We start from the raw sequence: 23,767 nt of genomic DNA, 5'->3' as shown, positions 1-23,767 counted from the left end.
TGAGTAAGCTGTATTAGTTACAGCTCTTAAGTGCTTTCTAAACTATTTTATAAGAGCCTCGTTATGTTTTAGGTACTGCAAGTGAAAACAGATTTCCATTTGAGGAATGCTATCATTTTAGGGGCAATGCCAAGAAAAGCTACATGCCCTGTACTCCTCTGCCAGTTTCCTAAATTAGCCTCTTTGGATTGCATCCTCAGCATGTCACAGTGATGTGGTGGTGCTGTGCTGCTATGATAGGATACTTACTCAAACAACCCATTGTAGAATAACAGAGGAGATCCTAATTACATAAATTTTAATTTACAAATAGCTGTAAAAATACTCCTCCGAGTGCTTGCTCATGTTGATTCCAAGTAGGTGTGCCTGCACTGTGTGCACAATCGCCAGAAGACTTTTCTCCTAGCAGTACTCGTCGGGTCAGTCCAGGCACCCGCTGAAGTCGTGCCTTCGTGGCTCTGCATATAGGGCCTCGCTGACCTGCCCCCTCTCCAGTTCCTTCTTACCGCTAGTGATGGTCCTTAGAGTGTTCTGTTTCTCTCTCATTTCGAGTGATCCCCTAGTAGTTTTTCTTCATCTGTAAATAGTAAAAATACATTAGTTATAAGTGTGTGTTTGAATCTTGGTTAGCGAGGGTTTCTCCCCCACTCCCTTCCCTTTCTCAGGGCTGGAGCATGCCTCTTTCCCAGGGATTTAAACCGTGTGGGGTCTGCCAGAAACTGATACCAAGGGGTGACCCCCACACATCCTGCCTGAAGTGCCTGGGGAAATCCCATCAAACAGACGGGTGTAAGATCTGTAGAGGATTCTGCCTCCACACCAAGAAGGAAAGGGACCACAGGCTGAAGCTGTTGCTGATGGAGGCAGCCCTATAGCCACAGTTGGAATCAAACCCCATGGACCCAGCACTGGGCTCCTCCTCATCAGTGCGCAGCACGCCAGCCTCAATCATGGATGCGGTGCCGAGGAAGGACTCTGGGGTTAGAGACCCTAAGCGTTGACACTCCCAGGCACCGAAAACTGCCTTGTGGTCAGAATCTTATCACTGCTCTCAGGCACTGGTGCCATGCAAGAAAGACAGGAAGACTGACAGGGGCCTCTCCCCTGCTCGAGTGCCTGAGCATGAGTTTGCTAAAGGAGTGCAACCTGTTCGGGGCCACTCCTCCTTGCCTGTACAACAGCTGGCACTGGTGACTTAGGGCCCACAGAGGGGTCCAGTGCCAATGGAAAAGGGTCAAGTGGAGGACTTGGACCTTCCCTCCACACCAGAGACCTTCAAGGCAGCCAGGGACCTCATACCCCTGATGGGTCCTCACTCTCCCAACCAGTGTGAAAGATCATTGGCGTTGAAGCCTCTGGCACTGCAGAGACCACCAGTGCCGGCCAGGAGTAAACCAGCGATGACACAACATCGCTCGCCCTCTCCCCAGCACTGCCTGGTACCGTGCTGCCTTGGTCGGTACACTCAAACTTCTTGGTGTCTGACTCTGAGGCGGACTCCTATGTGTCAAGGAGGAGCCGGCACCAGGAACAGTGACTATCCCAGAGACCGGAAATGGCACAGACCTTTCCACCCGTGCCATGGCCAGTGCAGTGGCCCTTTTGGACCCCATAGGCATACTACAATCCCAGGGCTCCATTTCCAGACTATCCTTCTTGGCTGCATCTGATGGACGAGCTGCATCCAGGACCAGGGAGCTCTCTTGTGGCACCGCTATGGCTACCGCTACCAGTACTGCCACTGTGAGCGCTACCATCACCACAGCTGGCACCACAGCCGGTGCCACATACAGAATCGAATCGGGCATAGCTGCAGATGACAAGACCGTTTTGATGAGCTGGATGGGCAGAAAAGCCCACTGTGGCCCAGGACTCCTCATCATCTTTGCCCGATGAAGCAGTGGCGAGAACCTCTTTGGGGCCTCCCCCACCGGACAGTAGAGCTCACCTGGAACTTCTGAGAAGGGTGGCACAGAATCTAGGTATCCAGATGGACGAGGTCACCGAGGTGTTGGACCCTATGGTGGACAACTTATCCCCCATGGGCCCCACCAGGATGGCGCTCCCCTGATTAAGACCATTCAGGAAACTACTAAGACCCTGTGGCAAACACTGGCCTCTCAGACCCCCACAGTGAAAGGAGTTGAAAGGAAATATTTTGTGCCTTCCAAAGTGTACAAATATCTTTTTACGCATTCCGCACTGGACTCGGTGGTTGCGGTGGTCAACGAGTGGGAGACGCAAGGGCAGCAGGGGCCCACTCCCTGGGCAAAGGACGCAAAGAAGCTGGATCTCTTTGGGAGGAAGTTATACTCCACCAGAGGGCTCCATCTTCGTATTGCAAACCAGCAGGTGATTCTCAGTTACTACAATTTTAAATCCTGGGATGCAATGTCTAAATTTATAGAGATTGTCTCAGTAGACTCCAAGTCTGAATTCTCAATGAGGCGAGGACCTCATTGCAGGCCACGATGGACTTGGCGGACTCAGCAAACCCGCACCATGTCCTCAGGGGTTGCAATGCACCATTGCTCCTGGCTGCAGGCTCTGGCCTCCCGAGGGAGATTCAACAAACTATTCAGGACTTCCCTTTTGAGAGCTCCACTTTGTTTTCAGAGAAAATGGATTCAAAACTGCGTAGCTTAAACGACTCCCGAGCCACTCTGAAATCTCTGGGGCTGCATACACCAGCCACTGAGCATAAACACTTTAAGCCCCCACCTATGTCTTGGCTGTATTAAGGGCATTCTAGGCAGGACTACAATAGGAGAATGATCAGAAACCAGAATCAGGATCGCCAGTCTCAACCCCCTAACAACCATGGGTCAGGGTCGTCGAGACAACCGCCGGGCCCTAGGTAGGCCTTTTGAAGATGTGCCTAGGGTAGCATACCAACCCAAAGCCTGGATCTCTTATTATTAGGGCTGTCAATCACAGTTAACTCACGCGATTAACTCAAAAAATTTAATCGCGATTAAAAAAATTAATCTAGATCAATTGCAGTTTTAATTGCAGTGTTAAACAATAGAATACCAATTGAAATTTATTAACTATTTTGGATGTTTTTCTATCTTTTTTTCGTATATTTTCCAATTACAACACAGAATACAAAGTGTATATTATTTTATTACAAATATTTTCGCTGTAAAAATGATAAACAAAAGAAATAGTATTTTTCAATTCACAACATACAAGTACTGTAGTACAATCTTTGTTGTGAAAGTGTAATTTACAAATGTAAATTTTTTTCTTACATAACTACGCTCAAAAACAAAACCAATGTAAAACTTTAGTGCCTATAAATCCACTCAGTCCTACTTCTTGTTCAGCCAGTCGCTAAGACAAACAAGTCTTAGAACAGGCATTTGCATGGCACTTTTGAAGCCAGCATTGCAAGTTATTTATGTGCCAGATATACTAAGCATTTGTATGCCCCTTCAGGCTTCGGCCACCATTCCAGAGGACATGCTTCCATGCTGATGATGCTTGTTTTAAAAAAAAATTAATGCATTAATTAAATTTGTGACTGAACTCCTTCGGGGAGACTTGTCTGTCCCCTGCTTTGTTTTACCCACATTCTGCCATATATTTCATATTATAGCAGTCTTGGATGATGACCCAGCACATGCTGTTCGCTTTCAGAACGCTTTCGCTGCAGATTTGACAAAACGCAAAGAAAGTACCAATGTGAGATTTCTAAAAATAGCTACAGCACTCGACCCAAGGTTTAAGAATCTGAAGTGCCGTCCAAAATTTAAGAGAGACGAGGTGTGGGACATGCTTTCAGAAGTCTTAAAAGAGCAACACTCCAGTGTGGAAACTACGGAAACTGAACCATCAAAAAAGAAAATCAACCTTCTGCTGGTGGCATCTGACTCAGATTATGAAAATGAACATGCGGTGGTCCGCACTGCTTTGGATTGTTATCGAGCAGAACCCATCATCAGCATGGATGCGTGTCCTCTGGAATGGTGGTTGAAGCATAAAGTGAGGTATGAATCTTTAGCGCATATGGCACGTAAAAATCTTGCGAGGCCAGCTACAAAAGTGCCATGAAAACATTTGTTCTCACTTTCAGGTGACATTGTAAACAAGAAGTGGGCAGCATTATCTCCTGCAAATGCAAACAAACTTGTTTGTCTGAGCGATTGCCTGAACAAGAAGTAGGACTGAGTGGACTTGGGCTCTAAAATTTTACTTTGTTTTATTTTTGAATGCAGTTTTCTGTACATAATTCTTCTTTTGTAAGTTCAATTTTCATGATAAAGAGCTTGCACTACAGTACTTGTATGAAGTGAATTGAAAAATACTATTTTGTTTTTTACAGTGCAATACTTGTAATCAAAAATAAATATTAAGTGAGCACTGTACACTTTGTATTCTCTGTTGTAATTGAAATATATTTGAAAATGTAGAAAACATCCAAAAGTATTTAAATAAATGGTATTCTATTGTTTAACAGTGTGATTAATTGCAATTAATTTTTTTAATTGCTTGACAGCCCTACTTAACTATGTGTAACACTAATAGGAGTTACCTTGTACTTTTATTTCTAAACTCAGTTAGCCTTTTTATATACAAATCCTGTAAATTTTGTTCTGTAAATAAATTGCAGAATTAACATTGCTAAAGTGTAGGATAAATTCTTCTAAAAGATGATAGTGAGCCTTCTAAAAAAATTACTGAATGTTCTGCTGCTTATGATGAATTAATAGGTCTTAAGATTGGTAGATTGCAAAAAGAGAACACAGTATTCTAATACCTTGATTTTTGAATTTTCAGGGTGAAATGAGAAGCTGGGATAAACCCAGAGGCATTTCAGTCCACAAACTTAGTATGCATATTGCTTAAATGGTAACAGAGAGCATTCTATCAGACGCAACACCTTCCTTTTTTGAATTAATATCAAATGGTTGGTGTGATGTTGCTGTTTTTAAAAAGATTGAAGTTGGAAACTTACTTTTGAACAAAACAAAACAATGAAGGGAATTGTATTGTCTACCATTTTTTCAAGTATATCAGATTACTCAACTGAATACTCTTATTAAACTATGGGGTTTTGTACCTTATGCTGTACTTGGCAAAAACTTGTATACAAGATTCAAGTTTATGCTTGACTAATAAAATCCAGCTACACTAAATCAACGTTTACATTTTTTTTCTACCAAGAGTACTTACCGTATATACTCGTTCATAAGCTGAATTTTTTTAGAAAAAAAAGGGAAGCACCAGAGAAGGGGTCGGTTTATGAACGGGTATAGAGAGGGAGAGATGGGACACAGCCCCTCCCCCAAACGGAGGGAGCGAGGAGAGGCATCACAGCCAGCAGAGCCAGAAGGGAAGAGGAGGGGCCAGAGACTCTCCAGTTCTGGCCACACTACTCTACTCTCCCTCCAGCCTTCAAAGGAGCTGCAGCTCCATGGCTGGCAGGCTGCAGCCATGCCGCTCAGCCCCACCCCCCAGAGCTGTCTGTGGCCACGCTGCCCGGCCCGCCAGAGCACCCTGCAGCCATGCTGCCCAGCCCAGCCTACTGGAACATGCTGTGGCTGCGCTACCTGGTCTGGCCTGCCGGACCAGCTCCAGCCAGGCCAGAGACATCTTCCCCTGATAAGGTGGGAAGGGATGGGATGGGGAGAGCGTGGGGGTCCCGAGCTAGGGGTGGGGTCATGTTGGGGGTAGTCACAGGAGTTACTACCCTGACCCCCAGCTTCCCTCCTTTCCTCCCCCCCAAAAAAATTTCCCCACCAGTTGCTGCCCCGGCCCATCAGGGTAAGCAGCTGGCATGCCGGGACACTTTTTTGTTTACCTCTGTGCCTGCGGACGCTCTAGGTAAACAAACCATCTCGGCCTGCCAGCAGCTTATCCTGATGGCCCAGGATCCAGAGTTTGCTGACCCCTGAATTATAGGGTCGGCTTATGAAGGGGTCATAAACATTTTCCATTTTTATTTATCCATCTTGGGGGGGGGGGTTGGCTTATAAACTAATCGGCTTATGATAGAGTATATACGATAAGTCTATGAACAAGCAGAGGTGAATAGCTGTTTCTTGAAAAGTTAGGAAACGTGCATTTGATTCACCATCTCTCTGAACCTTGTCTTTTTCAGAGTTTTGCAGGGTTGCTGAAGCAACAAAAAACTTGAAGATTTTGGGGGGGATTTTCAGAAGTGTCTTTTACTTTAGGAGCACAAATTCCATTTACTTACTGGTTCTTTCTGGAGCATTCACAAGTGTATTGGAGGTGGCGGCATCATGTGGTATGGGATGGGAAAGGAAATATGAATAAGTAAAAATGAGGGAGTGAGAAATTTAAAAGGGTAGAAATTGAAATGAGGATTTTGTGATAGTGTATACACAGAAATAAGAGATTCTGCAAATATGACATAAAATAAAAAATGGTGTGTGAGACATGGTAGCAAGGAGAGTCAAAAGGGCACATGGCTGTTTTTTACTTACAGGCATTTGTACAGCATTATCACTATAGAATCCAAGTACATGATAAACTAATCATAACTCTCCTTTTCTAAAATTCAGCTTCCATTTCTTTACTTGAAAATGAGGAGTAGGTTGATCCTCTTTGCTCGGGAGACAAAATGCAGTTATTTCCCTAGAGTCATCCTTTCTCTGTACAAATTCTGTTTAGATTACAATCTGCTTCAGAAATAATTTTCTAAATCTATTATACATTTTTCCACTTTCATGTGTCTGACAAACCGTGAGTGGGTTTGTTCCTTTCACTGTTTTTAAGAAGCCGATTATATTTGTAATTCAGCTTTATTATATGTAATCTTGCCAGAGTGCGATAGAAAGATTTAACTCCCAAGCAGGGGTTCCAGGATTCTTGGTAAAATGTCAGCCCCTTTCCCTGTTTAGCACTTGGACGAGGACTAAACTGGCCTTCTCCAAGAACTGTTCCTGGATCTTGGTTTTGTCTCCCCATTCCCCCAAATCTTTTTGTATCTGCATCTAGCTAATATGTGTCTGGTAAACTGTTCAAACATTATGTATAGAAGTTTTCTATCAATAGAAACATTCTACTGGGAGATGTGGGAGATCACGAAAACCACAAGGGTAGGCAGACTTTGTGCTATTCTAGAACTAAAAATAAATGTTCTACTTATATTAAGATGTGTGACTTAATTAAGATCAGATTTGCCTTTTGCTTGCAGATAAATTTAACAGTGACTTGGGCATTACTGAAAAATTGGGTTTATAATATTTTGCAACTCTGTAATAGAAACTGTAGCTTTGACTCATTTTAATACATATGCTGTTAAACACTCATTCTAATTACTCTCTCATAATTGCCTCTTATTCTGAGAACTGTTGATACTTTCAGATTGAGTTATAGTTTTGTTTGAACTGTGATCTTCAGTAACAATCTAAGAATTTTTTTTCCTGTGGTGCACAATGGTGTTCAAGATGTTAAGTTATCCTCTCTCAATATGGCAACTGTCTAATGGCACAAACCCAAACATCCCTGCCCCATCCCTTCTCCGAGGCCCTGCCCCCGCTCACTCCATATCCCCTCCCATTATTGCTCACTCCCTCCCACCCTCACTCACTTTCACCAGCCTGTGGCCGGGGGTTTGGGTGAAAGCCCTTGGAGGGGGTGTGGGGCGTGGGAGGGAGTGTGGGATGTGGGCTCTGAGAGGGAGTTTGCATGCGGGAGGGGGTACCCGCTCTGGGCTGGGGCAGGGGGTTGAGGTGCAGGCTCTGGGAGCGAGTTTGGGTGCAGGAGGGGAGGTGGGCTCTGGGCTGGGGCAGGGGTGCGGGAAGGGGTGTGCAGGTTCCAGCCAGGCAGTGCTTATCTCAGGCAGCTCCTGAAAGCAACCAGCATATCCCTCTGGCAGTGGCTCCTAAGCAAGGGGGACCAGGGGCTCTCCGTGCTCTTCCCCTGCCCACAGGTACCACCCCCACAGCTCCCATTGGCTGCATTTCCCAGCCAATGGGTGCTGCGGAGTTGGTGGCTCGGGGCGGGTGCAGCGTGGGGAGACCCCTAGGGACGTGCCAGGCACTTCCAGGAGCAGCAGGGAGTCTGCCTTAGCCTCGCTGTGCTGCCGGACTTTTAGCACTTAAAATCTCCTAGTTTGGCTTCAGTAGCCTCTGGAAGATAGAGCCTGATTCTGGGAGACTCCCGGCAAAATGGGAAGGCTTGGTAACCTTTTCTTTCAAACATGCAGGGTGGCTTACACTGTACTTGCCTAGTGTAATACTTCCAGTCAGTATAGTTTTATGGATCAACTGTTAACTGAAGCTGATGGATGTTTACTTCATTACCTCTGCAGGAGAGCAAACTTTTAATTACCTGCCTGAGGACATATTTAAACAGAAGCTCTGAGCAAAAAATAAAAATTGTAAACCTGATTTGGTAAATACTCTTCTAGAAAGGAAAGGCTTCATAACTAATGTAATTTTTTTTTTTTAAACTAGTTAGTTACTTTAGCCTCATATCAGGAAATAAGTAAGGTGAAAAGTTTGTATAGTGAATTTTTACTTTAAAAACCCTTAAAAACCACTGCCAATACAAATTATTTTAATAGTGAGTTAAGTAATTTAGTTCATCTGTGTATTCAAAATATTTAGGAAGCTCACATCACTTTAGTATCTTGGTATCGTACAAAATACATTATACATCAAGGTAAATAGATATTTGTAGCCTACTATCAAAATAAGTTGACAGTAAAAATAGAGTGCAGCAATGTGGTGTTTTTTACTTTTTGCTTTACTTTCACTTTTTAGAAGCATCTTCCCCAATTATTATATTTCAAATTTTTAACCCCCACATTAAATTGAATTTTTTTTTTATTGGCAGTCTCTACCTTACAATAAATACATATGTGTTTTCCCTTTTTATTTAAGGTGTTGTCTTTGCTGCAAAAATTCTTCCCATGATTTAACATGTGGTGGAAATACTAATTTAGATAGGTTCAGATGGCCACCAATGCTTTTACCACAGTATATCTTGTACACTCATGCCCATTCATTCAGACTATTGTAACTTATATGCATTCAATTTAGGAGGGAGGCTCAGACAGAAGGGATTTTCTTCTTTCTGGAGATCACCTGGGGTTTCCAGAAACTCTAACTGTACATCAAGGCTCTGAAAATGGGGCAGCCATGGATGCAGAAAGGGGGTATGTTTTATCACAAAACGAGAAATCATTGGGTCATTAGACTTCTGTATTCTATATCTTTCACAGATACTGGTCTGTGCCACCTATGTAGATGACCCCTCAGGAGTGAGAATGGACTCTCTCTCTCTCTCTCTCAAAACTCTTATGGTGACTACTTACTCAGCAAGATGGACAAGAAATATCTCTCAGAATGAGTAGATCTGTGGTAGACCTGTGCTGATGGCTTCTTGGTCTTGGAATAGTGACCAGAGGCATGCCACTCACATAAAGATACACCACCAGTGATCTTTGTTTCTCTTTGAGGGAAAATTCTGCTAGTGAGGGATGCTTTCTCCATTCACTGGGAAAGGAGGAGTGTGTGGCAATTCACCTGTACTTCTGGTATCAAAGTCTTGGTCAAGGTTGTGGGGCATAATTTTATTGTTCTAGAGTCCCAGATGGATGATTCCTATTCTCCTTTGCATGGCAGAGTTCCATCCTGATAGGTTGAGAATGTTGCTTTGGACAATTAGAGTGCTTCACTCCATCTCAGTGCATGAATGCAATTAATTCCAAATAGGGTACAGAACAATAGATATGTTATCCCCAGTCGGGTCTCCCAACTCCTGACATCTTGGCAGGAGTCTATAAGAGTCGCATGGTTTTGAATGTGAACCATCTGCAATGGTGTTTGAACAGGTCTTGGGGACCTTTCTTTTGTATGCACAGACTATCAGTCTTTACTTGTCAGATTACAATTTATGGAGATTGTTCTAGTTTAATTTGGCAGGATTTTTTCCCCATTTTATCACAATCTAATTGATGGAAGTTTAATATCTCTGTAATCCCTGTTACCAAGCTCAGACAGGGATTTGAATCCAGCATTAAAAGACCTCTGAGTCCTGGGTGACAAATAGTACCTGACAAAATGGTTGAGATGGGCTTTGTCTTAATATTAAGTACTTTACATACAAGATAATTTTCAAGGTGGAAGTAACTTCAGGCTCTATGGACCAGTTTTTACTGTAAAGGATGATGCCATGGACTTGTCCAAAATTTCATGGCCAAAGTGATTCATTTAATCTTTGAGTCTTCCATCACAAGAGTAGGGTCTCTTCCAGTAAGAGAACCTGTGGATTCTACTTGAAGCAAAATACAGACTTCAAAAGCACAAACGGGTGGGTGCTCTTTTTCTTCTTTTTTTTTTTTTTTAAACATCTATTTCATGGAAATGCTGTCACTAGAAGAGGAGATGCCTGAGGGGGTGTCTGTTGTGATATAGCTGTCCTTGGATCTGATATAGTTGCGTCTAGGTCTGGAGGTCACTAAACAGGAGAGCTCCGATTGCTTGTCACAGGAAAATTTCAGTCAGCCACGTTATCTGTGCTAAATACATTTTCAAGCATTGTTATTCAGACATGACCTGTAGGAAGGAATCCCACTTCATTTTCTTCCCATAGAATCTATTTCTGAAGAATGTGGAGCTTGCATTCTTCTTCCACCTTCAGGGGTTGTCTTTCAGGATGATTCCTACTGCACTGAGCCGCGGAGGGGGGAAGGGCCAAGTTGTTTGCACTCTTGTCCCTCATTTAACCCTTGGATTTAACTGTTTTTTCACTCTACAGTTTTTATTATTTCACGTTATTGGGATATCGCTACTTGCTTTCAAGAGTGAATTTTGCAATGATGGTGTCTGTACAAACTTATTTGTATGTAATTGGAGTTTAGGAGAACTCTTAATTCTCACTTTTAAAAAGAATTATGGAAATATTTGGGGGCTTTTGAGATATCTAAGACTGTCCTTAAAGCCCTTCAGCTGGCCTAATTGCAGAGGGCCAAAAACCTTAAGAGCAAGGGGAGTTTCCTGCATGGCTCAGTCTGGTAGCATGTCACAAGAGTAAGAATTCTGAATATCTTCAGCGAAGAAGTTACCAAGCTAGTTTTTCCTTCTACTGACTTGCTTATTTTATGATGTTGCAATACCAGTCTGGACACTCCACGGGACTTACTAATATTGATCAGATAGTCAAGGTAGTGTAGGCTAACTACAGCTGCTTTCCATTTCTGAAAACTCTCAGTTGGGTTAGCCTGCCTTTGTGCTCAGAGAGAGAAATGGGAGTGAAAATTCTGCAGCATGGCATAATATTTTAAATGACTGAGAGATGAGGGGACTCTTTCATACTGGTGTTGCCAGAATACAAACAACAATTAGTGAGAAAAGGGAAATTTCTTCCCCCTGTTAAATTTAGTTAAGTGGTGTGAAATTGAATTGATTTATCAATAACCATAACAACTGTGCCTGATTTTGTTGTGACTTTGTATGCAAAAGTTAGAGGGTCACAATATTTTGAACAAAAAATATTTATTTTCCAGTAAGTTTAATATGGTTTAGCAATTAACTAATACTCTAAAACTATTAAAATCACTCTGCCACAGATCCAAATTGTAGCATTAATGGAAGAATTTCGCTCAGTTAGTGGGCTGGGAAGGCATACAAAAACTGATGCTTTATGAAAATGCTGTCATAGTCATGAGAAACATATGGTCTTAAGTGATCACAAATTGTTCAAACTGGAGAATTTAAATAGTAAAATAAATTAACTTATTAAATTTCTCTAGTCTAAGATGTGAAAATCCAGGATAAAATATTTCTGTGAAATACCGGGGTCAATTCTCCACTGATACATTCATCCTATGATGGCAAGAGTTTTATATATGGGTAAAAAAACAAGGTATTGGCCCTCCAAATTTTTTAATTTTTAAATAGACAATGTAATAAAGAATTAGTGGATGGAATGCAACAAATCATATGATTGAGTGGTTAGTTCCATGGTGATTGGTGGGAGGGTGGGTGCTTGTTTTAATTTTTTTTTGTGTGTAGAATACATTAGTTTTTAGAAGTGTAATTTCTCTCTATATTAATTACATTTTATATATTCCCCATTTCAAATCTCTTACTCATTGTGGATATGTTATCAAACCCTCAGTTAAATTTCATGTTAGTGGCACAAACAACTTTGATTTTAGATGTGACAGTATTGAACATTAATCTCTCTTGCTTGCCACCCAAAACTAATTTTCCTTATTAATACTGAGTTATGGCTGATACGATATTTAGAAATCAATGCTTCAGTTTCTAAAAACTTAAGTGGCTTTTTTTTTTCTGCTTATAGATGCCACCTCAAATGAACAGCAAGGTCTCTTTTGTCAGAAGTTACAGCAGTGTTGTATACTGTTTGACTTCATGGACTCTGTTTCAGACCTGAAGAGCAAAGAAATTAAGAGAGCCACATTGAATGAATTGGTTGAATACGTTTCAACAACTCGTGGTGTGATTGTTGAGTCAGCATATGCTGACATAGTGAAAATGGTAAGTAAAAACTGGAGTTGAACATATTTATTTATTTGATATATTTAAAACTAAATAAAACATTTCTTACTGATCATTAGCTTCTGTCTGAATTTATATTGTTACAGTAGTTGTAGAGCATTGCCATGGCTGACACTGCCTGTAAATTTAATATAGTTCATTAGTAATCAACTCAAACAGCCTAAAGAATTATTTAGAAAGCTTTGCTGAATTTGTCAAATCTGAAAAGTTGCTTTATTTGATATAGCATGGTAAATGCAATATAGCTAAATTTTTAGATGTGACGTATGAAGAAAGTTAGCTTCTGGACAAGCTGAAAAAAGATCCCACAAGGTTCAGAAAATGAGAACGTTTGAGTTGTTCTGCCATTGCTTCCTTACTTGAGAATTGCAATAGATGTATGAACTCTTAAGGGTGAGTATCGGAGCTAAAACTCAGGGAGAAATTCTCATTGAAGTTAGAATCAGTAGAAAGGAAGTCTCTCTACAAGGAGGAAGGAACAGGTCCTACTCAGAGTAAATGCACTTACAACTACCTTAAATCGTTTAGGTGTAACTGTATAGTCTAGAGTCAGCATAAACTGATGTGTACTGCAGAGCTCTTTCTGTAAATTACTGTGGTCATAAAACAAACAAATTATTTACAGTTAACTACAGTAACTGTTTTTTTCTGCTCTTATGTAAGGAAGAGATGTTTGTATTTCAAAGCAATCTCTGTGCTTCTCATTCACTTTTTTGTTTTTGACATACATATTGCATGTATTTAAATCTTGATTGACTGATAGCTCTTTTAATTTACCCATCTATACTCTTCTGAGCAACAGTTTGAAGACTTTAATATAAGAGGAAAAAAATGTTCTTAGCTCTCTTTCGCATACAGGGATCTGTAAAACATCAGTCTGTCATTGTGACTTTGAAATGTAGTAGTAATACTGACGGATTGACAACAACTTCATAAGTATGGTCTACCATCCAGTTATAGAATAATTCTTCCTCATACTTTGTTGAACCTAATTTTTTTCCACTTTCCTGCTGTAAAACTAACTAAATTTTCCTTTCTCTCCTCAACAATTGAGAGATTCTAGCTGGGTGTTTAAGGTGAAGAAAACTGGCATTAGGCAGTAGAAGAGGGTCAAGTACAGTGAAGTGGCCATTAGGAAGACTGTTGGGTGGAGGACAGGTATATAGGGGAGTAGAATGAAAAGTTAATTGAAAAGTAGTCAGAGGGGAAAAAGGCATTGAGTTCAGAAAGTTGAGACAGAAGACAGCATGATGAATCAGATAAACTCATGGAGATCTACTGAAGATATGATCTGGGAGAGTCAACCAGAAATACAAGAAGAAGCATTTTCAGTAGAGTATCTCCTCCACCCTTTTTGGATCTCATGAGAAACATCCACCCTGGTTTCCACAAATATAGCCCCTAGCCACTTATCCTTAAAACATACTGTCTTGGCCTTATTGGGCTCCTTGGGGACAACCAGATAGGAAACCTTCCTCAACTGCCAACCTCAATAATTAAATCTCCCTCTTTCATGAGACATTGTAGATCTACTCAAGAGGATCAGTGTCTACAGCCTCAGACTGCACCAGCACGAACATGGCAGTAAGGAAGAGTACCTGAAGGAAATGGAATATTAATTCCAACAGCAATATATTCTTCCTTGACCAAAGAGGCATTCATCCCTTCTACTCCTAGACAGGTGGTTGATTTTAGGATCTTTTCAGACCTCCTGCAACACATGACCTGCTACTTGGAGATTCCAGGGGAGGTAGTGCAAGAAAAATCCCATTCTTCGCTTTGGTAAAGAGCAGAAGAAACGTCTACTTGGCTGATTCATATAGCAGAATGGAAGAGGTTTTCTATTTATGCAGTGCAGTGTCACCTGTCTCGTGTGGAAGCCCCTGTTTCTGCTATTCTAGAATATTAACTATCTTTAAAACATTTTGGACTTTATCAGCTCTAAGTATATATTTATCAGCAATGTCTGCACATTCGCCCATGCAAAGTCCTACTATATTTTCCCCACCTCCAGTTGCTAGAGTCCTCAAAGGTCTCATTTATTTATAATGACCTGAAAATCAAAAAGGGAATTGTACAAAAAGGGAAAACGTAGACAAATTGCTAAAGATGAATACAAAAGAATAGCACAAGCATATAGGGACAAAATCAGAAAGGTTAAGGCACAAAATGAGTTACATGTAGCAAGGGACATAAAAAGCAGTAAGAAGTTTTTAAATATGCTAGAAGCAAGAGAAAGATGAAAAGTGTAGCTCACTACTTAGAGGGAAGGAGAGCTAATAATGATATCAGGAAGGCTGAGGTGTTTAATGCTTATTTTGCTTCAGTCTTCACTAAAAAGATTAACTGTGACTAGATGCTTAACACAATTAATATTAACAAGGGGGAAGGAACACGAGCCAAAACAAGGAAAGAACAGGTTAAATAATATTGAGATAAGTTAGATATATTCAAGTTGCCACAGGGCGTAATGGAATCAACCTAGGGTACTTGGGAACTAGTTGAAGAACTCTTGGAACTGTTAGCAATTATGTTTGAGAACTCATGGAGGACTGGTGAGGTCCTGGAGGACTGGAGAAGGGCAAACATAGTACATGTATCTAGAAAGACGGGGGTGGGGGGTGGGAAGAGAAATGGGGGAATGATAGGTCAGTTACCCTATCTTTGATGCCTGGAAAGATACTGAAACACATCATTTAACAATCAATTTGTAAGCACCAAGAGATAACATAAGATAACATAATAGCCAACATGGATTTGTCAGGAACAAATCATTCCAACCGACCAATATCCTTCTTTAACAGGGTTATTGGCCAGGTTGACGGGGGAGAGCAGTAAATTTGATAGATTTCGCTTTTAGTAAGGCTTTTAACACAGTCCCACATGACCTTCTCATAAACTACAGAAATGTGGTCTAGATGAAATTATTTGAAGGTGGGTACATAACTGGTTGAAAGATCATACTCCAGGAGTTATCAGTGATTCACTGTCTAACTGGGAGGACATATCTAGTCGGTCCTGGGTCAATGGCCAGACCCAGGACAGACATTTTCATTAATGACTTGGAGAGTGGAGTGGAGAGTCTGATGAAAATTTGTGAATGACACCGACTGGGAGGGGTTGGAAGCATTTTGGAGAATTGGTCTGAAATTAACAAGAAGAAATTCAATGAAGACAAGTGCAAAGTTGTGAACTTTAAAGAAAAATCAAATGCACTTGTGCAAAATGGAGAATAACTGGATAGGCACTAGTACTGCAGAAAAGGATCTGGGAGTTAAAGTGGATCACAAATTGAATATGAGCCAACGTTATGTGTCGGTGGCAAAAACGGCTAGTATTTTGGAGTATATTAACAGGAGTGTCGTATATAAGGTAGGGGAGGTAGTTTTCCCACTTTTCCTGGCACTGGTGAGGCCTTAGCTGGAGTATTGTGTCCAGTTCTGGGTGCCACACTTTAAGATGTGGGAAAATTGTAGAGTCTAGGGGAGAGCAACAAATATGATAAAAGGTTTAGAAAATCTGATTTGTGAGGAAGAGTTAAAAACGCGAGGCAAGTTTTAATCTTGAGAAAAGAAAACTGAGAGGAGAACCTGATAAATTTTCAAATATGTTAAGGGCTGTTCTAAAGAGGTCTGTGATCATTCATTCTCCATGGCCACTGGAGGTAGGACAAGAAGTAATGGGCTTAATCTGCAGTAAGGGAGTGTAGGTAAGATATTTAGGTAGCTAAGCTAAGCACTGGAATAGATTTCCTAAAGCTGTTGTGGAATCCCTGTCACTGGAGGTTTTTAAAAACAGGTTAGACAAACAGCTGTAGGGAATGGCCTAGGTATACGTGGCCCTGCCTCAGCACAGGAGTCTGCACCAGATGACCTTCTAGCCCTACATTTCTATGATTTTTGTTTTTCCTTCAATCTGAGAGCCTATTCTTTCCTAAAACTGCAACAGACTGTTATCTGGCTTAATGGAGACCTGTTTTGAACCCCTAGCAAACTGCCTTTATTCCCCCTTTCACCCCGTTGGTCTGTGAATACTGACTTTTTAGTATCTATAAATAACATCTGTTATAGGGTAGGGGAAATTCAGACCCTTATGGCAGGTCCATTTTACAGTGTTCCATAAAGATAAGGTGACTCTTAAGTCTCACCTCAAGTTCCTGCTGAAGATTGTGTCTGATTTTCATTTAAATCAGTTGATTAATTTCTCAGTTTTTCATCCCCAAACCCCACTGAAACAAGGGGCAAACACAATTGCACTCTCTTGTTGTAGTCGAGGCTCTTTCATGCTACCTGGACAAGACCAAATCATTCAGAAGCTCCCCTAATGCTGTCTGTAGCTTTTGCAGACAGGATTAAGGGTCAAGCCATTTTTTCCTAAAGGTTGTCTAAATTAACTTTTAATCGTATTAGATCTTATTATCCATCACGCCCCACCAGTGAGAATTGCCACATAGTTTGATAAAACCTGGTGTAAATAGTCCAGATGAAGATTCAGACAGAAGATTGAATTAATAGTATATGTAGTTGGCTGGCATTACCTGTACTGTTTTTTTTTTTTTTTTTTTTTTTTTTTTGTCAGCAGAAAGAACTGGGACTGTATTGTATTCTAGTGACCTTAACATTAGTGATACCAGGGGTGTTTATGCATTAGGCTTTTGTGCCAAAAATGTCCTACTGTTACCACTACCGTTTCAGCCCTGTTGGTTGCAGTAAATAATAGCAGTATTAGTGTAGATGGGATTTCAGGTGGCTGCTAGTAATTTTAACCATCTAAGTGTACTCAGCATAGGTTGGGCATTTGACTGGTCCAAAAATAAGCAGTCAATTGGCCACTCAGACACTGGTCAGATATTGTCAAATGTCAGAAATAGTCAACTATTTTAAAGCACTAATTTATTAGAACAGTAACAAAGAGTAAGACTTTATGGTCTCCAGTAGGCTTAGCCTTAGATACTTATGCCTAATAAAATAACTAAGTTAAGTAATTTAGTTTTTGTAAACTCAGAAAAATGCAAAATATAATGAAATGATGTTCTAAAAAATGAAGGTTTAATTACTACTTTTTTTCAAGGTCATCATTTAAATGTTAACATTATTCAAGACTGAACAGTTACAAAAAAAGAAAAATAAAATTAAACAGAAATAAACCAAACACAGAGGAACTATTAAAAAAAAATGTCATTTAAAATGTGCTTATCTGAGGTAGGCAGCTTAATAGCTTTGCATCTTTTCGTTGTGTTGGAGGAGGGAGGTTTAATAACTGTGAACCCTCCTATCTCTCCCCCATTCCTTTTTGAGTTAATTACAATATGTTTTATCAAGTCATTTTAGACTGTACACTCTTCAGGATAGGAACCGCGTCTCTTAACTTGTTTGTTGTGCTTTGTAAACCACCATGTACGTTAATGGCCTGGTATACAAATAAAGATATACATACATACAATGCTTATTCTAGAAGATTCCAGTCAATCAAGATGTTCAGTTTTTTCAATACAGGTAGCATTAGCATGTAATAACATAAGTGAGCAAGATGTTTAGGTAAGCTAGCAACAGATAGCACCATGGTGCAGTCAAAATGGTAGGCCATGGTTTGCATCAGCATTGTTGCTGAAATATTTGACGGCAGTCAAATAGGTTGTCAGTTGACATTATTTGACTGGTCAGTTGACCAATTTGCCAAGCCTAATCTAAATATAAAGCAAGAGACAATCGATAGATACACATGGGGGAGTACAAGTGAACAATGAGGCAGTATTGGTCAGTAATATAGGTAGTGGGCTCTACATACCAGCAGTCTAAACTTTATCAAGTATTTTTGTAGGCAAAGGAGAGTTTTTGAGGAAGATTCTGAATTTGGGTAATGAGGTAGCATTGCAACTGTTTGCAGGGAGCAGCTCCGTGCATGTGGGAAATCATGGGGAAAAAGCACAAAGGTGCTTGCTTGTTGGAAAATGTAACAAGTGAACGATAGAGGCTGGTATCGTGGGCCGATCAGAGGTAAGCATCCACAGCTCAGTAGTGAATAAGAGATGATGAGTAGGATGGGGATTGACTATGAAAGGCCTTGAAAGTGAATACAAGCAGCTTATGTTTGATATGATAGAAATGCAGGAGCCAGTGTAAGAAATCACAAAGGTGAAATGATTAAAACAAACTAGGAAAATGATCTTTGCAGCAGCATTCTGAATGCATATGAGTGGGGCAAGATTGCATTTGTCAAGGCCAGAAGAAAAAAAGTTACAGTAATCAAGACACAAGATGAGAGCTTGGATGAGTTTTAACTGGATGGATGGGTGGATGAGAGAGACCTTATTTTTGAGCAGTTCAGAAAGAATCAGCAAGATTTAGACATAGCCTGGATGTGAGGATCTAGTGAGAAGCCTGAATTGAAGATAATGCACATGTTATAGGCCTGAATGACTTGCAGGATGGTGGTAATGTCCACAGTCAGTACCTTTGGTGGCAGATGCTCAGTCTTTTTTTTTCTCAAGATAATTCCAAAGCAGACTGTGAAGAGTAACAAAAGGATCTCACAATATTGGGTGACTGGGCAACAAAATGGCAGATGAAAGTCAGTGCTGATAAATGCAAAGTAATGATATGGCCAACTATACTTACAAATTTAGGGTCTAAATTAGCTGTTACCACTCAAAAAAAGAGATCTTGGAGTCATTGTGGATAGTTCTCTGAAAATATCCACTGAATGTGCAGCAGCAGTCTCAAAAAAAAAAAAAAAAAAAAAAAAAAAGGCGGCAGCAGCTCCCAATGTTAGGAACCATTAGGAAAGGGATAGATAAAAAGGCAGAAAGCATCATAATACCTCTATATAAATTGATAATACACACAAGCCTTGAAAACTGTGTGCAATTCTGGTCACCCAATCTCAAAAAATATATATATTAGAATTGGAAAAGGTACAGAGAAGGGCAACAAAAATGATTAGAGTCTTTTTAATATCTCCCATTTAATGTTTGATATGGATATGTTTAATAATATTCAATTAATATTAATAATTAACATGAATTAATATTAATGTTTAAATTAATAGTATTAAGGTCTTTTAATATCTCCTCATACAGACATTTCAGCTTGGAAAAGAGACAACTAAGAGGGGATATGATAGAGGTGTATGATATCTTGACTGGTGTGGAGGAAATGTTATTTACTCTTTCACATAACCCAAAAAACAGGGGTCACTAAGTTTCCCTCTAAACTGCATGGCCAGGCTATCAAGGCCACGTGGCAGCAGGCTATCAAGGGCGGCACAGACTGGGAGGATGCCGCACCCCTGGCCAAGCCCTGCTGGAGTTGCCAGGCTGTGGAGTGCCCCTCCCCCAGCCCTGAGCTGCTGCAGCGAGAGCGGGCTTGGGGGAGCCCACTCTCCCTGCTGCAGCCCTGGGGCAGCCTGTACCCCAAACCCCTCATCCCCGGCACCTCAATCCTCTGCCCTGGCCCTGAGCCCTCTTCTGCACCCCAAGCCCCTCATCCCTGGCACCACCCCAGAGCCTTCACCCCTCAGTCCCGGTCCTGAGCCTCCTCCCATACTCCAAACCCCTGGACCCCCACCCCTGCCACACATCACCTCCATATTGGTGCACATAACAAAATTCATTATGCACATGGACATAAAAAATTAGAGGGAACACTGGGGGTCACCCAATGAAATTAACAGGCAGCAGGTTTAAAAAAAACAAAACAAAAAACCACACAAAGCACAGTCAACCTATGGAACTTGTTGCCAGGGGATGTTGTGAATGCTAAACTAGCCACAGGATTCAAAAAAACTTGATAAGTTCATGGAGGATATGTCCATCAGTGGCTTTTAGCCAAGATGGTCAGGGATGCTACCCTATGCTCTGCGTTTTCCTTGCCTCTGTTTGCCAGAAGGTGGGAGTGGATGACAGGGGATGGATTACTCAGTGATTGCCTATTCTGTTCATTCCCTCTGAAGCATCTGGCATTGGTCACTGACAGAAGACAGGATATTGGGCTAGGTGGACCATTGGCATGACCCAGTATGGCTATTATGTTAATATGCACAGCATTGTAGGAAGGAGAATGAACTAGCAGTTAAAGCAGGGTAGTAGGTACAGTTGTTCCTTTTCCACGAATTAGATCAGGGAACTAGATGGTGTTATGAGTGTTATTGAGGCACTCTGTTTCCGACTGCGAGATTACCCTCCCTCCCATATGGAGTATATTAAGGAATTCCCAACTGAATACTGGCAAGTCTGAGGAGATATCGTCATGGCTATTGTGGCCATATTGGCCTTTCCCTGTGTGTTCCCCTGAATTTAAAAGGCCTGAAGAAAGGGAGCCTTCTCCCAAAAGTGGTTCAAGGAAAATGGCCCTCCCCAGAATCATCCTGACCAGATCAATCACTCTTGCTGGTACCAAGAAAACAGTCTCTCCTTTTACTTGTCCCAGGTACTCTATCTAAAGAACTAGAGGTGTCTGTGAAACATCTGTACACAGATCCAGATCTTGATGATAAAACATCTTCAAATGTGTGGGTGTGCATCATCTCCCTTTCTTGGAAAGCTTAGAAATAACTACTATCTTAAAGATCCTTTCAGTACCATCAGAGACAATGACACACCCAGTTCTGGATATTCTGGGTTTGCCTTCCAGAAGTAAGATACCTTGCTGCTTCTTGACACTAAAAGTATATCTAAATAAACCTGGTTAAATCCATCATCTAAACCAGCAGTTGCTAAGAAATCAGACAAATTATACAAGCTGCATCTTCAGGGCGGTTGTTTTTCCAGACCTACTCAGCTTCAAATTAATTGGTAGTGGAAACTGCCATTCTAAGAGCAAAAGGGGGTTGAGTCCACTCTACGCTTTCAGACAGAGAGTAAGAAGGTGGTAGATACTCTGAGTAGAAAATATTTGTTCTCTGCTACACCAGGCACTATTAGAATTGGAAACTATGAAGCAGTAGTGTCCAGATACCAATATTACCAATGGGAGGAAATAGTACTGTTTTGCCCAGTCACTGCTGGAAGACCAGAGAAAACTAGCCAAAGTCCTTATCAAAGATCAATTACCTGCTTAGCACATATTAAGAGCATCTTTCTGTACTTTTGATGCACCATTCACAATTACTTTAAGGGGCTTCTCCTTACCATGTTTGTGAATGCTCCTGCAGTTATTCCAAAAACAAGAACCCCAAATAGATCTCCATTTAATGGTAAAAACAATGTGGCATCTTAAAGACTAACAGATTTATTTGGGCATAAGCTTTCATGGGTAAAAAAACTACTTCCTCAGATGTTTTTGTGGACACAGACTAACACGGCTACCCCTGTGATACTTGACACCATTTAATGGTGTCTAGCTGTTCAGCTGTATATCAGATGAAGCTCTAGAGAAACTGAAAGACATCAGGTCTATTGCAAGATCTATAGGATTTCTCAGATGACTCGGAAAAGATTTGGGTTAACTGTCTCTCTACTCTCTGTTCATTTCAAAAGAAACAATTGTAAGAGGCCCATGTTCAGCATCAGCAGACATGCAGACCTACAAACAACGAGCTAAAGGGAGATCTGCTGCATAATCTTCCTCTTCACCAGCTTCAGGTTTGACAAGATGAACAAAAATCCCAGACCAGTTATAAACCTGTCTGTCTTCCCTTAAATTCGGAAACTTTCTTAGATGACTATCACCGCATCCAGTGATCTTGGAGATCATCCAGTAGTGCTGCTCCATTCAGTTAAACACTATCTTTTTCTCCATCATCCCTTGTTCATTCCTTATCTCTCTTCAGGGATCCTCTTCACGGGAATTTACTAAGATCAAAAGTTTCTCTACTTGAGTCACATGCCATAGAGGAAATTTCAGAGGAAGGAATTTTTTTCAGGTAATTTCTGACCCCTGAGATGGAGGCCTCCAACCCATTCTAGACCTTCAGAGAAGTTAAATTTACTCATCAGCTCAAATTCCACATGCTTACCCTAGTTTCTGTCATGTCTGTCTTATCTACAGAGCACTGGTTTGAGGCATTTGATTTATAGGATACATATTTTCACATCTCAGTCAGACTTTCCAATTGAAAAGGTTAATTACTGTTGTGACTAAGATTGCTTAGTGTTAGAGGAGATCATTAATAAGTGGCTTCCATTGTGCCTATCTCAAGCATCTTGAGTATTCATAAAGTACCTTGCAGCAGCACATAGGAGATGTCAGAGTATACATGTCTACCCTTATTTGGATGATTGATTCATTGAGGTGTGCTCCTAGGGGAATCAAGCAAAAGTTATGATACAGATAACACATTTCCAAACACTAGGGTTCAAGATATATTGGAAGACGTCGTACACAGCTACAACCCAGATGACAATTTTATTGGGGCAGCTTTTTTTTCTTCCAGAAGAAAGATGTTTAGAGTAATAGTAATACTCAGGAGAACTCATGTCAAACAGCGATGTTCCTTAAGCTGATGGACCTTATGACCTTGATGTACATATCTCCATATGCACATCTAAAGACGAGGCCTCTACAACACTGGCTAGCAAGACCATTCCAAATATAGACATCATGTTTATGAAACTACCACTATCTAGAGTTGTGTTCCTATATCTCATGATGGATTTGAATGTAACTTCTTTTAAGACATTTCAGCATTAACTCTCTGGCTCCATTGGCCACAGTCATCTCAGATGCTTCCAATTTTGGCTGGGGAACTCATTACAAGAATTTGATTATTCATGGTCAGTGGAATTTCTGGGAGGAAAAATCCATATCTGTGTGTTAGAATTAAGACCAATATATTGGTATCTCAAGTCCTTTCGCCCTCGACATGGAGAGCGTTTTGGTAGCTATCAATAACGTCACAGCAGTACTTTACGTGAATGTATTTGGGTGAGCACTGTGGGAAAGGTGCATAGTACAGCAAACTTATCCTATAGCTCTCTACTTTGCAGATAAGGAAAATATATACTACTGGCAGATTAGCTGAGCAGAGATTTTACTTGATCAGCAGAAGTAGCACTCAAGAACTCTGTAGTAAATGACATTTTCTCCCTGTGAGTTTATCTGGAAATAGATATATTTGCAGCAAGACCCAGCTCCAAACTTTGGCGGTCTTGCTCCAGGGTAGGAGTGGACAATGAGTCCATCTTGAATGACTTTCTTCTAGACTGGGGACTAGTTTTTCTTTTTATAGTATTTTCCCAATTTTTAAAGGATTTTTTTTGGTCTCTGCCTCTTTTATTCTCTTTAGCTATGGTGGCACATTTTTGGCTCTCGGTTTTTTTTTTT

At 40.9% G+C, this 23,767-nt stretch overlaps 1 protein-coding gene across 1 annotated transcript in view; it reads left to right on the top strand.

Moving 5' to 3' along the window:
• Positions 1-23,767, top strand: part of PPP2R5A (protein phosphatase 2 regulatory subunit B'alpha) — a 92,143-nt gene that overhangs the window by 27,573 nt on the left and 40,803 nt on the right. Inside the window, exon 2 of the mRNA XM_038397139.2 lies at positions 12,289-12,485. Within this exon, the coding sequence (XP_038253067.1) occupies positions 12,289-12,485 (197 nt within the window). The remainder of the gene's footprint in view (positions 1-12,288; positions 12,486-23,767) is intronic.

This window comes from Dermochelys coriacea, chromosome 3 (genome assembly GCF_009764565.3).
Source record: "Dermochelys coriacea isolate rDerCor1 chromosome 3, rDerCor1.pri.v4, whole genome shotgun sequence".
In the NCBI taxonomy this organism is placed as follows: Eukaryota; Metazoa; Chordata; order Testudines; family Dermochelyidae; genus Dermochelys; species Dermochelys coriacea.
Note: the sequence above shows the minus strand (reverse complement) of the source record. Positions and strands in the feature narration are given on the sequence as shown.